Source organism: Phalacrocorax carbo, chromosome 2 (assembly GCF_963921805.1).
Source record: "Phalacrocorax carbo chromosome 2, bPhaCar2.1, whole genome shotgun sequence".
NCBI lineage: Eukaryota > Metazoa > Chordata > Aves > Suliformes > Phalacrocoracidae > Phalacrocorax > Phalacrocorax carbo.
The window spans coordinates 64104101-64118271 of NC_087514.1; the positions used below are offsets into that span (position 1 = coordinate 64104101).

At 38.8% G+C, this 14171-nt stretch overlaps 1 protein-coding gene across 2 annotated transcripts in view; it reads right to left on the reverse strand.

Annotated features, from left to right (window-relative positions):
• Nucleotides 1-14171, reverse strand: part of FBXO15 (F-box protein 15) — a 129168-nt gene that overhangs the window by 91971 nt on the left and 23026 nt on the right. Inside the window, exon 10 of one of the 2 annotated variants that reach the window (XM_064443104.1) lies at nt 11967-13513. The exons of the other annotated variant lie outside the window; for it this stretch is intronic. Within the exon in view, the coding sequence (XP_064299174.1) occupies nt 13244-13513 (270 nt within the window). The 3' untranslated portion in view covers nt 11967-13243. Of the gene's footprint in view, nt 1-11966; nt 13514-14171 lie in introns of those variants that run through there. 2 annotated transcript variants of the gene reach the window in all.

Genomic DNA, 14171 nt, shown 5'->3' on the forward strand with positions numbered 1-14171 from the left:
ACAGCACTGACCGTAGTAAGATTTATTACTTAGTTATGTTCTTCACACTTAACAGAAGATACCCAATCCAAAGTGTCCTCAAATATACACTATCACTTCTCCCTTCCATGTGAAAGCTTAGGATAAGGCGGGGAATGCTGCTTGTCTGGTGGGTGCCAGCGGGTGACCCACTCCCTGCTTTAGTTCCAAATAAATTTTTACCACCCAGGAATGGGCAATTCAGCAAAAACAACCAGCTCAGTATAACAGGTCTTAAATATGTACTTCAGACACTTTTTAATTATCCTGTGATTTGTAAGTCTTCAAGATTCATATTCTCACGCCTACTTTCACCACCACGCAGTCAGACCCCTGGAGGGGGAGAGGGGCAACAGTAAGGAATCACATTGCCAAAGGTTGCCCTGCCAGAGGCATAATACAAATTATCAGATCTTCCAAATCCTGTAATAAAACTAATACTTAGGATTACTCCCTAAAGACTTTGCTTTTTGAGGTGTTTAGGTAAAACAGAACATATTCTGAATCTATCCAGCTTCACACTGTGCAGAAAACTGAGCAGTTCTAAGGGAGCACTAAACAAAAACATTGTTATGATATCAAAGACAAATATATAAGTCATTTGCAGAGCATGGGCAGTGAAGAGTTTTAAAATCTATATAAACTGTTGATTCTTAGTTCGTTGATCAAAGATCTACTGGCAGAAGAAACATTTCAAAGTAATATTTTGCTTCAGCTTAGATGAACAATAATGTTTTAGCCATACAAATTCACTATGAAGAAGTGAAATGTAACCCATTTTTTATGCAAACCTTTGCAGCAAAGTCTAACTCTGACTCCACTTGCCCATTTTACAATGGAACCATCCTGGCTTTTCCACCCAAATAAAGTGATTCATATATACTACAGGAACTATTGCAGCAGGATACAGAAACCCTGGGAATGACCCAGGCATAATGAAAAGAAGTAGCCTGGAACAGAACTCACCAAGGAGACAGGAACTGTAGATGGCAGCTAGAATGCAACTGAAAAAGCATTATTCTAGACAATATGTGCAGAAGCCCAAAGGTCACAAGGAGTAGAAAGTAGACCTGTACACTCAGTAACTAGCTCTTCAATGAGTGACTCTAGGGCAGTGATAAACAAGGACATATAATCAAATGATTCCTGACCTACAAACTAAAGATTGCTAATCAGTGTAACCACATGGGGAGAGCAGTTACTAGGAAAGGACATTTGCGCAACTACCCCTAGATTTCCTGCTGCAGTTTCAAGATACACTGTCTGGAAGGAGGGAAAGGGAAAGGACATGAACCTCATTTTTCTCAGCCCAGCAAAACTGGCCCAGCTACTTTCAGAATTATTTTCAAGCACCCATTTCCAATTGTCAACCTTCACTTCTCAGAAAAAAATCGGGGTTTTTGACAAAGACCTTAAAAAATTATCTTTCTCACAGTAACCTGATTAGGAACCATTACAAGGAGATGCACTTTACCATTACATGACATGACTGCAGGTGCTTCAACACAAGAACAACGCTTCCTGTGTTATGCTGGATAGACAGAGAAAGAAAATTTCCAATGAGCACAGGAATAAACCTTCTCATAAAGGCAATGAGGGAAATGTGAATACAACAAGCAAATTATGTATTGACAGAACCTTAGACTTTTCAAACGTACATTCACATGTTTAACTACGCTTATCATGTAAATCCTGTTGGGGTTAAACCCTTTCCCACAGATATGCTTCTGTCAATATTCTCACTGGAAGAAATCTGGGACTATGGGAGATTTTATTCCCAAAAAGTCAAACTAGATGTATGCATAGATACTCAAAGTGAGATGTTGTAGTAGATGGTACCTTTCAAGTTATCGGTTAGCATCCAGTCAAAGGAATTCAACATAGCTGTCTTTCATTATCAGATAAGATATGCTGCCTTATAGTTATTTCAAGGCAGCAGGATAAGATCAGCCACATAACTGAAAAGAAGGTAACACAGATATAAACTGCTTGCATGTCAAAACCCGTTTCTCCCCACAGTTAACTGAAGATTGTAACCAAACTGCAGGTTTATGCTACTGCAGGATGGAATTTCTGTATGACAATGATAACTTGCTGCATCACCTTTAGTATCTCCAGAGGTAGCAAATCTGAAAGGACATGACTGCTGAGCTACTTGTGTATGTCCAGAGGTGACATTCCCAGGGTGAAGCTGCTGATGAACCTTAGTGCCACCCATGCTGCACCATTTTTGATCTACTTAGAACATCTCTGCCTGAAGGAAGCATTTTCCACAGCCTTAAATTCACTTAAAATGCCAACTAGGAAAAGCATTGCCTATAATATCAACAGGGGTTTTTTAAAGCCAATGAATAAGATTAACCAATTTCAGAGCAAATTACAAAATTCCCTTCAGTTTAAAGTAACTCATTAAACTCCCTTATGTGTTAAAGTTAAGGCTAAATGATTAGTATGCAATTTCTTCTACTGCGTCTGTAAGCCGCAACAGAAGTTAAGCTAAATATTTTCACAAAAGGACCCTCTTTCCCCCACTCCCTATTTTACAGCCTGAGAATTCTAGCAGCTCAGCTAAATCTGATATGCCTGTGTGACTTCTCTCGCTACCTGCCACAAAGTTACAGGAGTGTAATGTGAAAATAAGCATCAGTGAAAGTGGCAGAGAAAAGTGCCGGTTTATGATTTATGTCCTTTACAGAATAGGTGGCTAGAAAATTCACTAAGTCCCTGTTGCCAGATTGCAGCTACCATGCATATTAAATTCATGCTTCAGTTCACATTTTCCTTACAAATGGCTGAAACCTGTTCTATAAACTGTCCAGTTCTGCCAGTAGTAAGCAGATGCTACCAGTGTGACATATTCTGTACAGACTTCGCTGATTTACAGGTTTATATTACATTGGAATCTTCTGTCTCTCAGTTGCTTTAATCCACTGGGCAGCTACAGTTGTTTTCATCAAGGACATCAGGAATCACCCTAGACTTTCCTAAGATACTCAGTTCCATACTTGTGGGAAGAGGTCAAACAAGGTTTATTGTGGTCACTATGTGGCCAGATCATTTGCCTGATACTGATGAAGCTAAAAAAGGTCCTGGCAGCTCCCAGCAGCAAACATACCAAATACTCACCAGATAAAGGAACACAGGACATCCCCTTGATCCCCTCTATGGATACAGCTATTAAGATAAGGGAGAGGCAGTATCTTATGTAAAGAAGTGTGGGTGGGAAGAAACAGGTGAAGAAGAAAAAGCAATAGAAAAAAAAAAAAAAAAGAGGTAGAGGTTGAAGCCTGAAGTACAGAACCTTTTTCCCACCTTCAGCTGCAACCCTTGCATGTGCCATTACATACACTGACCTTTTTCCTGGGTCTCCTGCTGCCATTTCCAAGGAGGAGCTGCAAAGACTACCATTTATTGGCAACATTACATTACATGGCAACATTACAACAGCTTTACATTGCATTTTCTGAACCCTCAACAGTGGTCCATAGCACAGGAGACTGGTATCATCAGTAACACAATTAAATCAGAGAAGGGCTAGTCCAAAACTCCAGTAGATTACTGCTCAGTAAATTGCCCAGCTCATGGGTAAACCGCATTCTGAGAGACATCCTGGAAATAAAAGAAATTAACCTCTCCATAAGGATTAAAACAAACCAATGGGTACCTTGGGCCATCCACACTGACTTTCTGCATCCACCCAACTTCCATCTCTCTTTTGGGACTCCTCACGACAAGCTCTTTGACAAGCCATTTATTCTGCCTTGATGCAAGAAAGTTCATGGACTCAAAGGCCTTAGATTTATCTCACCTTCCTCTGTGCACCTTAGCGAGTTACTGAGGGTGGGAATCCTATTGCTACAGACTTTCACTACCTTCACAGGAAAGAAAGAAGTTCATGGGAGAAGCCAGGGCAGGGAAGCATTCATTTTCCTCTAAGACAGCAGAACTTGGTACTGCTCTCCAGTTCAAGTCTTAGACTGCTACACAGGAAACATTGGTAGTAACCAGTGCTTCAAGTTATCAGTTGTTGCCTATCCTATACCCTCTTAGAAGTAAAGTAGTTCTTTGCTGCCTCATACAAACACCTTTAAAAGAAATACATCTAGCAGGATGTATTTCAGGGAAGGACAGCAGGGAAGGAGAGAGCGGGTAAGCATATGCAAGATGGAATCATTCAATGAAAATAGATTACAAGGACAGCCAGACTACCAGCTATTTTGGTGCCTTGAGACGCAGCACTTTAATGGTAGAAAAAATGAATGCTTAACTGCAGGTAACCTTGCACAGGTGCCATCTGCTGCCCATGTGAAAAACAGAGTGAACTGTCATGGGCCTATCTATGAACAAGACTCTGTGCGCAAGTTCGTGTGTTATTTTATACATCACATTGAAACAAGAAAAGGAAGTGAAAGGAATGAGATTGCTCTTCTCAGGAGCTGCCTGGAACGCCAAGTGCACAACAAGGTTAGTAAAAGGTGGTGGGTGCTTCCATAGGGCTAGGAATCCCCAAGGGAGGGGGCAGGGGCGGGGGTGGGCACAGTGGGAAGGGAGGGGAAGAGGGAGAGACATCCAGTGTCTTAAAATTGTCTCTGGGTCTTGAAAAACAACTTTACAAAAACTCCGTCCTTGGAAGAAGATTCAAAATGCAGATTTAAAGGAGGCAGCAAATTATCCACAGCTAGAAAATGTATTAGGATCACCTGGAATTGTAAATATGTTTTCACACACAGATACACACATGCTCTCTCTATGTATGTCTACACAGTGAGAACATAAATGTAATGAAAGCTTGGCAAAAATTACTAATGAAGGCCAAAAGGGGTAAATCAACTTCCATTATTCTTATCTCTAAAAGAAAAGAAATTACTTTTTCAGAGAAGAATCTCAGAGGAACAAGTAGCTGCTACAACAAACAGTGGGCATTATTTTCAGTTGGATGAAGCAGTCACAAATTTGGGGCAGTCTGCTAATGTCTGAGAATCAATCTCTATATAAATTCCAGCAAAAAAAAAAACAACAGAAGAATCAAGACTGGTTTTATGCTAATACCCAAGTATTAGTTGGAAACAGGTCACACAGGATCACAGAATGGCAGGGATTGGAAGGGACCTCTGGAGATCATCTTCTCCAACCCCACTGCTTGAGCAGGCACACCTAGAGCAGGGGGCACAGGACCGCGTCCAGGCGGGTTTTGAATGTCTGCAGGGAAGGAGACCCCACAGCCTCCCTGGGCAGCCTCTTCCACTGCTCTGTCACCCTCACAGGAAAGGTTTTTTCTCATATTCAGGTGGAACTTCCTGTGCTCCAACTTGTGCCCATTGCCCCTTGTCCTGTCGTTGGGCACTATTGAAGAGAGTCCAGTCCCATCGTCCTGACACCTGCCCTTCAGATATTTATAGGTATTGATAAGATTCCGCCTCAGTCTTCTCCAGGCTGAACAAACCCAGGTCTCTCAGCCTTTCCTCATAAGGGAGATGCTCCATTTTCCTGATCATCTTGGTAGCTTTCTGCCAGACTTGCTTGAGCAGTTCCCAATATTTACTCCTTCTCTGTCAGCTGAGCCTGCCCAGTACATCTGGCTTGCATTCACCATCATCCTGTAACACTTCTTGCTCTCCTTTTGAAAGAGTTTCATACCCACTTGTTTTTCACCGCTGACATGCTCTAAACACCGTGCACATATTGGAATGGAGTCAGCCCAAAGAGCAGCAAGGGCAGGGTGTAGTGTAGAGTAAGAAAGTTGTGGCAACACTTTAATATGGTTTTCTGGGAAGAGTAATGGTGAACTTGCATACGGTCAGCAAGTTAGTGCTCATGTCTTGCCTAGATTGCTCATGGCAGGGGTCAGGCTCTTGTCTTTTATCTCTTCCCTGAAAGCCTTCTTCAACTGGGGGAACTAGGGAGCCCAGAACTGGACACAGCACTCCAGATGTGGCCTCACTAGGGCAGAACAGAAGAGGAGGATAACCTCCCTTGACCTGCTGGCCACATTCCTTTTTATGCATCCCAGGTAATTTGCTTAAATAGGATTTTTAATAGTCAAGATAAAACTATCAACACAAATCAGAAAACTTAAATCTTCTTCCTCTTACTGAAGTGAATTCTGCCCAGTTTCACTGCTAGCTAATTTATTTCAGCTCTCGTAGAGATACGAGATTATAAATGGCATGTACACTGGAAATCCTTACTGCTGAATTAGTAGGAATAAACATAAAGAGCTGAGCCAAAGCACCAAACAAAACTCCAATTTTAATAAATCCTGGAATAAATGTCCCATGAAACACAAATATGGATGTGCAGTCTGACTTGCAGATGGGCCTCTCTTTGGACTTCAAAATTTGCAGACATCTTCCTCTTTGCACTAAAATATTATTGTACACAATTTGTACAAAATTACTGCAGGTGCAAAATGAGGGACCAAGGCACAGCAGAAGTGCTTTGGGACAGTAAATTAAAATTCCACATGTAAGTGTATCTAGTAACCTAAATGGAAGGCCCCCAGCACATTAGAGTACTTGCAAACAGGCACTGTGGGGAGATGCCAGGAAAAAAGCCTCTGTCTCTCAAAAGCAATAAACTTTGCGGCACTGGGTTTTTTCCACTTTCTTTTGCTGGCTAGTGAGAATGAGGCAATGTATGAGTGTACTCATTGGTAATAGGTAAATTTTTGATTCATGTTTTTTTGAGAAAGAACCCACTGTTGCAGGCTGGCTTTTAATTGAATAGAAGTACACAAAGCAATGCAAATTTTTTCATATACAGTTCAATAACAGACAGGTTAACTACCACTTCAGTTCTAAAGACTATCCTAAACCAACCCACATGTAGAGGTCTCCAGCTGCATAAAACTGGAGTCCCATACTTAAGCTTTGATCCTTCAGGAATACTAACTAAATTGAGCATGAATCCTTGGGATCCACAAATTCCTACACAGACACAAAAATTAGTGAAAATTGAAGGCCAAAATAACTGCCTTCTGCTCTTGCTTTGTACATATCAGAGTCTGTTCACGCAAATTTATTTGGGGGAAACTAACTACAGCCATGTCACTCCCCTCCAATCCCACACCTTGCTACATTTGTTGTATTATCCTAACCTCAAGGTTCACTTCCAGCAGTCTCAGACTGGTCACGTGCCTAATTTCCAATTAGCTGAACCAACCATTTCACATCAGATGAATCTTTATTCTGTAAAGTGTTGCAAATCTTTAATTGGGCTTAGGACTTGAAAATATATAATTGATTTCTTCAGGATACCGTGGAGGGAGAAGCAAAGCAGAAAATGGATTGTTAGCACTAAAATATCACCTGCCTAAAGCACATCAGGAGGTAAGATTCAGACATAAATCTGCTGGTCCCAGATCAAAATATAGATCATAGTCAGTAACTTAATGGCTTGTCCATGCAAGGATGTTTGCGCCATCTTTTTTTTTTAAGAATATATATAAGCTGTAAAACTGAAATGCTGAGATTAAAAATGTCAATTACTTCTACTAGTTGCTAAAGACAATGTATTTCAAATTCAGTCATTCAGTCTTCACCATATGTCCTACAATATGTGAAAGCAGATGCAAAACTTGAAGTAAAAAAATTACTAAGTAATTGTAGTGTTCCTTTACTTATTCATTAAATGTCTTTTCAGGATAGCATAACATTAGCATTAAAAAGCTCAGTCTTTCCTCACACAAAAATATTCCACTCTTAGAAATCTACTCTACAGTAGAATTAAAACTGAAATTTTAAGATCCTTATATACAGGTGTAAAAATTAGAATAAAACATGGCGGAGAAGTCATAATTACTGTGATGGGATTTTTTTTCTCAAAAACATTCTTTTACCTACTATATCATGCAGGTAGCAAATTTGCAATAGAACAAATTTGTTTCAGAGAAACAGAAAGCTTCTGTTAAACATTTTCACTGGGTTCACACAGAGACCTCTCTGAACATTTCTAACAGAAAAAAAATAAGGGAAAGTTGTAAATCCAGGTGTTATAAAACAAATAAGGTAACAATGAACAAAGAACCACTGATAATAATAAGAATACTGACTTTATTTATTCCAGAATTTTCCGAACATTGAGAGTTTTCAGAATATTTCTAAAGATATATTTTTTTGTCTTTACTCATTATTTCCAAATTTTTCTGAACATCAGGAGGTTTTTTCCAGCATATTTGTAAAAAATGTACTTTTTATCTTTGGTATGGAAGAAATACTGATGATACTGAACCCTGATAAGCTAAGCATTTGCCTTAGTTTGAGGGGTTTGGCGGTGGTGGGCTTTTGCTTAATAGTTACTTTCCAATCCCTGCAGACTAAACTGATTTATGGTATTTCAGTGAATAAACGGGGATGTTATCTAGCTATTCCACTTTCTTCCCTACCTTGCATTTTTTTAGGTAAGATTTAATCAAGACAGCTGAATTCAACTTTGTGCATGACTGATTCAGGAAAGAGAAAATTATTAACATGCATTCCTAGTGGTCCGTATGCAGAACAAAAGTAATCCTACCTACTAATGCATGACCATTATGTGACTTATAACTGCATTTCTGTTCAAAAGGTGGATCTCTCTTCAAAAAGAGATAAACAACTTAAACCTAGAAAGAATAACTCCCATTTCAGTTCTTTTGTGTGCTTAAAAGCCTTAGTTTTCAACTTTATTATAAATGCTTCTACAACTGAAGCAGCATTAATACAGAATAACACTACTCCTCTTTCACAGAAGTTTCAAGAGGCACAGCACAAGAAAAGTCCTGAGTGGTTTAAAATTTAGAGTTAGAACAGAATAAGCAATGCTTTGACATTCAGTACAGTAAACCTGTCCTCACCACACACAACTCTCCAGTTATCCTTGTTGCCACCACTTCCCATTCTGATTTATGGTGGAAGCAAGAGACAGGAAACAATGACGGAATTTAACTTTTCATACTGACACTCTTCCAACCCACTACACACAAGCAGAGATTAAAAGCCATCGCTTGTTCACATTTTAATTTCTCAAAACACCATTTTATCTGTGCAGTTTCTAATGCAGTTATGTTTGAGCTCAGATTCGGTCATCACAACTTAGTGAGTCCCTGCGTACCAGGTGAGCTGCAGTAACAAGCCAGACAAGCAAAAGAGCAAATGCTTTCACCTTGATCTCCTTCTAATTGTTTGAATGTGTTGGAACACCTGGTAAATACAAGGTAGGCTGCTACATGACTTGCTGGATGGTAACTCATTAAGATATACAACTTGATCACTTATCTAGATTCTTAACCTGAAACAGTAGTAATCCGTTTCAGCTCATGTAGCCGAATTTAATAAAAAAAAAAGGCAGTGCTTGTTTCAGAAAGCAAGCACGTGACAATGAGAACAGTTTCAACAATATCAAGACCATATCTAAATATCTAATGGATGAATACAAATAAAAACATGCCTGCTAAGTAGGGAGGGAGAGACGAGGCAGGACAACAAATATCAGTGATGAGACTGTCCACCATACAACTGCTTTCTGTATTCAATCACGTGTATCAAAAGCACACTGGAACAGAAATGCATTATGAAAGCAGAGCTGGTTCTGTAACAGCAATTGCAAAAAGATGGGAAGAAAAACCAAAACAACTGAAAGGCCAGTTTGATTACTAGCCTACACAACAAAGACTTCAGAAATACACAGCTGCTATTAGCTCCCCACTAAAGGAAGTCAACTGCAGTAAAGAGCAAGGACTACAGACTGGCAGTGTTAAAATGAAGGACAATTCTTCAGATGATACAAACCAACACAGTTCCAGCCTGTATCAATAGAAGATCAAATTAAGTGCTCAAGAATATTAACGAATTGTTCATTGAAGACATTTTTCATTTGCAAGTACCTCTTTAAAAAAAAAAAAAACAAAACCAACATGGAACATGGAAGCATTTAGGTACACAGCAAACACCTGGCAAAACAACAACAAATGGCAGGATTAACAATAGATGTCGTTCTGTTACGAAGACAGCTCCTCCACTGTTGGAATAACCTCATAAAAGCCCATTCAATAAATCACTCTTTCATACTAACAGATTCCTTTTCAATGCAATGTAAACTTATTATGTTAAATGAGCACTATTATGTTTGCAATAACATGAACATAAGAACTGTTTTTATGCTTGCCTACCAGGTAAATCACCCTTCTAAAAATATTACAGTTCTATCTGTTGTAGAGTACTTAAACACATTTAGAAGTTGGCAGCGGTTACTCTTTTTGCTTTGATGAGTTAGCCCCTGAAGTGCACACAAATACAAGTAAAATCTTTACATTTTTAATTTTTTTCCACTTACATATGCTTATACTTTCTCTCACAGGAATTGTCCCACTACTTGGATAAAATGATGCAATTACAACAAAGACATTGTCCTCAGCACAGAACTCTAACAAAATCATTAAAAGCTGCTGCAAGAAATGCTGAGGCATGAAGAGAGAAATGTGATGTAAGGCTTAATGTCACGACCTACTGTGTATTTCGATCATCAGATTCCAACCGGTGCCTCCATTTTTCCTGTTTGTTCTAACAGCTGTCTTTTATACAGCAAGAATCTTCATCGCAGTGTGACGTGCAAGTCATCCTACCATCTTTTGCACCAGGAATATAAAAAGGGACTTAGCAGAAGACTAGCTGAAGATTTTATCCAAACATGTAGGTTTTTGGAACAGTTGATACTTTCTTTCATGAAAAGGGCCAGTGTAGTTACCTAATGTCACACTTTTTCTTTGTGGAGGTTCAGTGTATGTCCTAACTTACACAAAGAAAGGAAGACGGGAGTCAAAGAAATGGAAGTTTGAGGGAAGCCACATGTAACTTTCCAGGTTTTATCATACCAGTGGTAACTACCGAACTTGCTTCTGCTGTGCAAGTTAAAAGCAACTGTCGGCTGAAATTAAAGCAGCGTATACATGGCAAAATGCTGCAGAAGGTTTAGGTCAATCTCAGGCCTATTTGAAGGGCTAAAAATGGATTCTTAGTCTCCTTATCTTCAGAAAGGACAAGACTATGGTTCTGTTACTTCAGTGAAGATATGCAACAACAGCTCTGCAACAGTTAGGTCCATTTTCAAAGGTCTCAGACCACCATTTGCTTGGGTCTGCTGCACATACACACACTTGTTTGTGAACAGCGGAAAAAAGCTAGCAATAGCCTGAGGATATTCTGCTATGCCTTGTATCACTTTTTAGGTTGAAAGTGCCACTAAACACTTACCCTCTTCCTCATTAATTCAGTTAGTAAACTTTCAGGCTACTAGATAGGAGTATTGTGGGTAGGGACAGCACACACTGGCTTCATTTCGAATAGTGACACCTGAATTTGCTATAAAATATTCAATCATATAAAACAGATGCTTTAGAAATTGAAATTGCTTTTAAAAGAAAGTACTTTAAAAAAAAAAAAAACACAAAACAACAAAACACCCAAACACTAGAAATGAAGCAAAAACTCAGCTAGAATGAGCAGTGATGGAACCCTTACCATTTTATGGCTGCTGAGTGCCCATTGACTTTGCCAGCTTCACAGCAGGTCAGAGAACATACTTGCACATCTCAAAGGATCAAAGCAGACAGAATAATTCTGCATCTTCATTTACTGGTTAGCAGTAAGGCCAACAACTGAGAGGGCTTTGGGACTGAGCTACCATTTCCTTGCTAAAGGTGGTGACTCAAAGTCTAACTTCAGGCAAAAGAAAATCTTGACTGGCCACTTGTCTGTGCAGCATCAATTTCAGCATCTGTTGTTCTGGCATTCATCACACCCAGTCCACTTGTTTAAAACATTTATATTACTTCAAGGGATTCCAGTCACCATCAGCAGTCAATAAGAAAGGAGACAGAATGCAGCTGGATCAGGGCTTGTTACACTGGCTGACCACCAAACACAGAACCGTTTCCGTTTCTTCATTAGGCGAGGTTATACAAGTCACACTCGAACTGAATCAGCCTTAACTTTATTATTTTCCAAAGTTAAATTAAGAAGCAACCCTATCATTGTAGTATAGATCTCCTACTGTATCTGTAACTAAAGAGCACAAGTGCTTACACATCAACATTGCTTCAATGAACCCATTAACGTACTTAAACGAATAAAGAAAAGAGAGAAATTATTTTTAAGGAAATCACTACCATAATAGAGTCACACAAGTCAATAATATACTTGTGTTTTTTTCTTAACAGAGTACGGTGAAACCACACAAATTTGCTTTGGTTTGTGACAGGCTACGGAATGATGCTGAGTCCCAATATCATGCAAATAATTTTATTTTTTTTAATACAGGGAGTAGAAGATTTGGTCCTATAGTTACTTCAAGGAACCTGAAAGATCAGGCACATACATTCAATTTTTAGATTAATACTTTTTGTTAGATAAACGGTATCAGATACACATTGTTTCGAAAACAACTGAACGTTATGTACATTCAGTAAGAGCAGACATCAGACCAGCTGTGCTGATAACTGGGACACTTATTCATAGGCCAATATGAGGCAAGTATCTAGGCTCAAATCAGACAGAAGGTTAGAACATGGGAAAACTGAACAAACAGGAATTTAAAGAAATTTGGTAAAGGATATTTTATGTGATTTTCTTAACAAATGCCTTAATTGCCATACTGTTAAGATCTGTGACTTCCTGTCTGTCTTTTAAATACTCCACTAGAATACATTTAAGCAAAGTATTTTCTGAAAAAAAGTATTTTTGCATTTAACAAAACCTGTTAAAACCTGTTATTTACCAATAACATTCTAATAACATTCTGAAGGGAACAGCACACATGCTATTTACCACTAGGCATAAAAGTCAATATTCTCAAAAACAGTGTAGCTTACGTAAGGTGAGGCGTGTCTTCACAGTATGGCTCTCACAAGAAGCAATTCATTAACCATAGTAACAAGTATCTATATAAAGGAAAATATTCCTAAATATAATTTCAATACACCCAGTACCAGAAACAAACTAACCATGTGATGTTCAACAGAGAAGAAAAATATTCATTTATATCAACATCTCTCTTCAATCCCTCCAATGCCAATTAAAAAAAAAATTATGCAATTGAAGTTGTTACTGAAAACCTAAAAAGCACAAAACTTGCAGGAACAGTCTTGCTTATTTGTATCACTTTTAAACAGCAAAAGTTTAGTGGTTTTTTTTTTGTTTGGGTTTTTGTTTTTTGGTTCTGTTTTTAAGCCAAGGAAATTAGTGACCTGATTAGGTCAGTAATTTGTTCCATACCAGTTATTTACCTTTTTGGTGTTTATATAAAGCACCAAACTGACTACAAAATACTCCTTGGTTTCTTCCAACCATACTATCTCAACACAGACTCTACCCTCTGAATCTGCATAGTCTGTGGTATAGATATGACCCATGTAGTCATAAAGGCCAGATGCCTTGGAAGACAGTTCCATGTAGACTGGGGCACTGAAACACCAGAAGGGCTTTCCAGTTTCATCCGAGAGAGTAACATCCATCACGTAGCAACCCTACAAACACAAGCAGAAGAGATTAATTCCCTATGCCATGGCACAGTAAGTAGATCTGTCCCTGATTTTAGGAGAAATATCAAGGGTTCAGAGAGCAATTTTTGGTATGAAGGCTAAAACCTCACAAAGTAATTGAGAGTGCTCCACTGACTACTGCAAAGCAACAAATACTCATCTATTGGAATCAAAATTGCAACCTACTGACATCAAAAACTGTGCTACAGAAGGCAGCACTGCCAACCTAAATCAGACATTGTTTCTTGAACATTTTTAAGCCCTTAACGTCTGTGTTTCTCAATTATTAGTCACCTTACCATTCAAATAATGAATGTCCTTTCAAAATGAGAAAGAAACCTAAGTTTAAACTCAGGTGCTAAACTTGTCTGAATGCAGCAGTGCTTGCAAAGATACTCAGAAATCACCCCCAAGGCAGTGTACGCACACAATTACCCTTATATGCCAGCTATAAATGCAAATGTACACAGCACTTTTTGAATGCCTGCAAACTTCAGCTCCCAAAAAGGTAATATTAACATATCTTTCTACCCTCCAAATAATTATTCCTTTTTAAAATTCTTGAAAATATTTCTTTAAACACTACACAATTACATCATTCCATAATGCTGAAGTCAGAATGCCAATTCTTGGGCACTTGCAA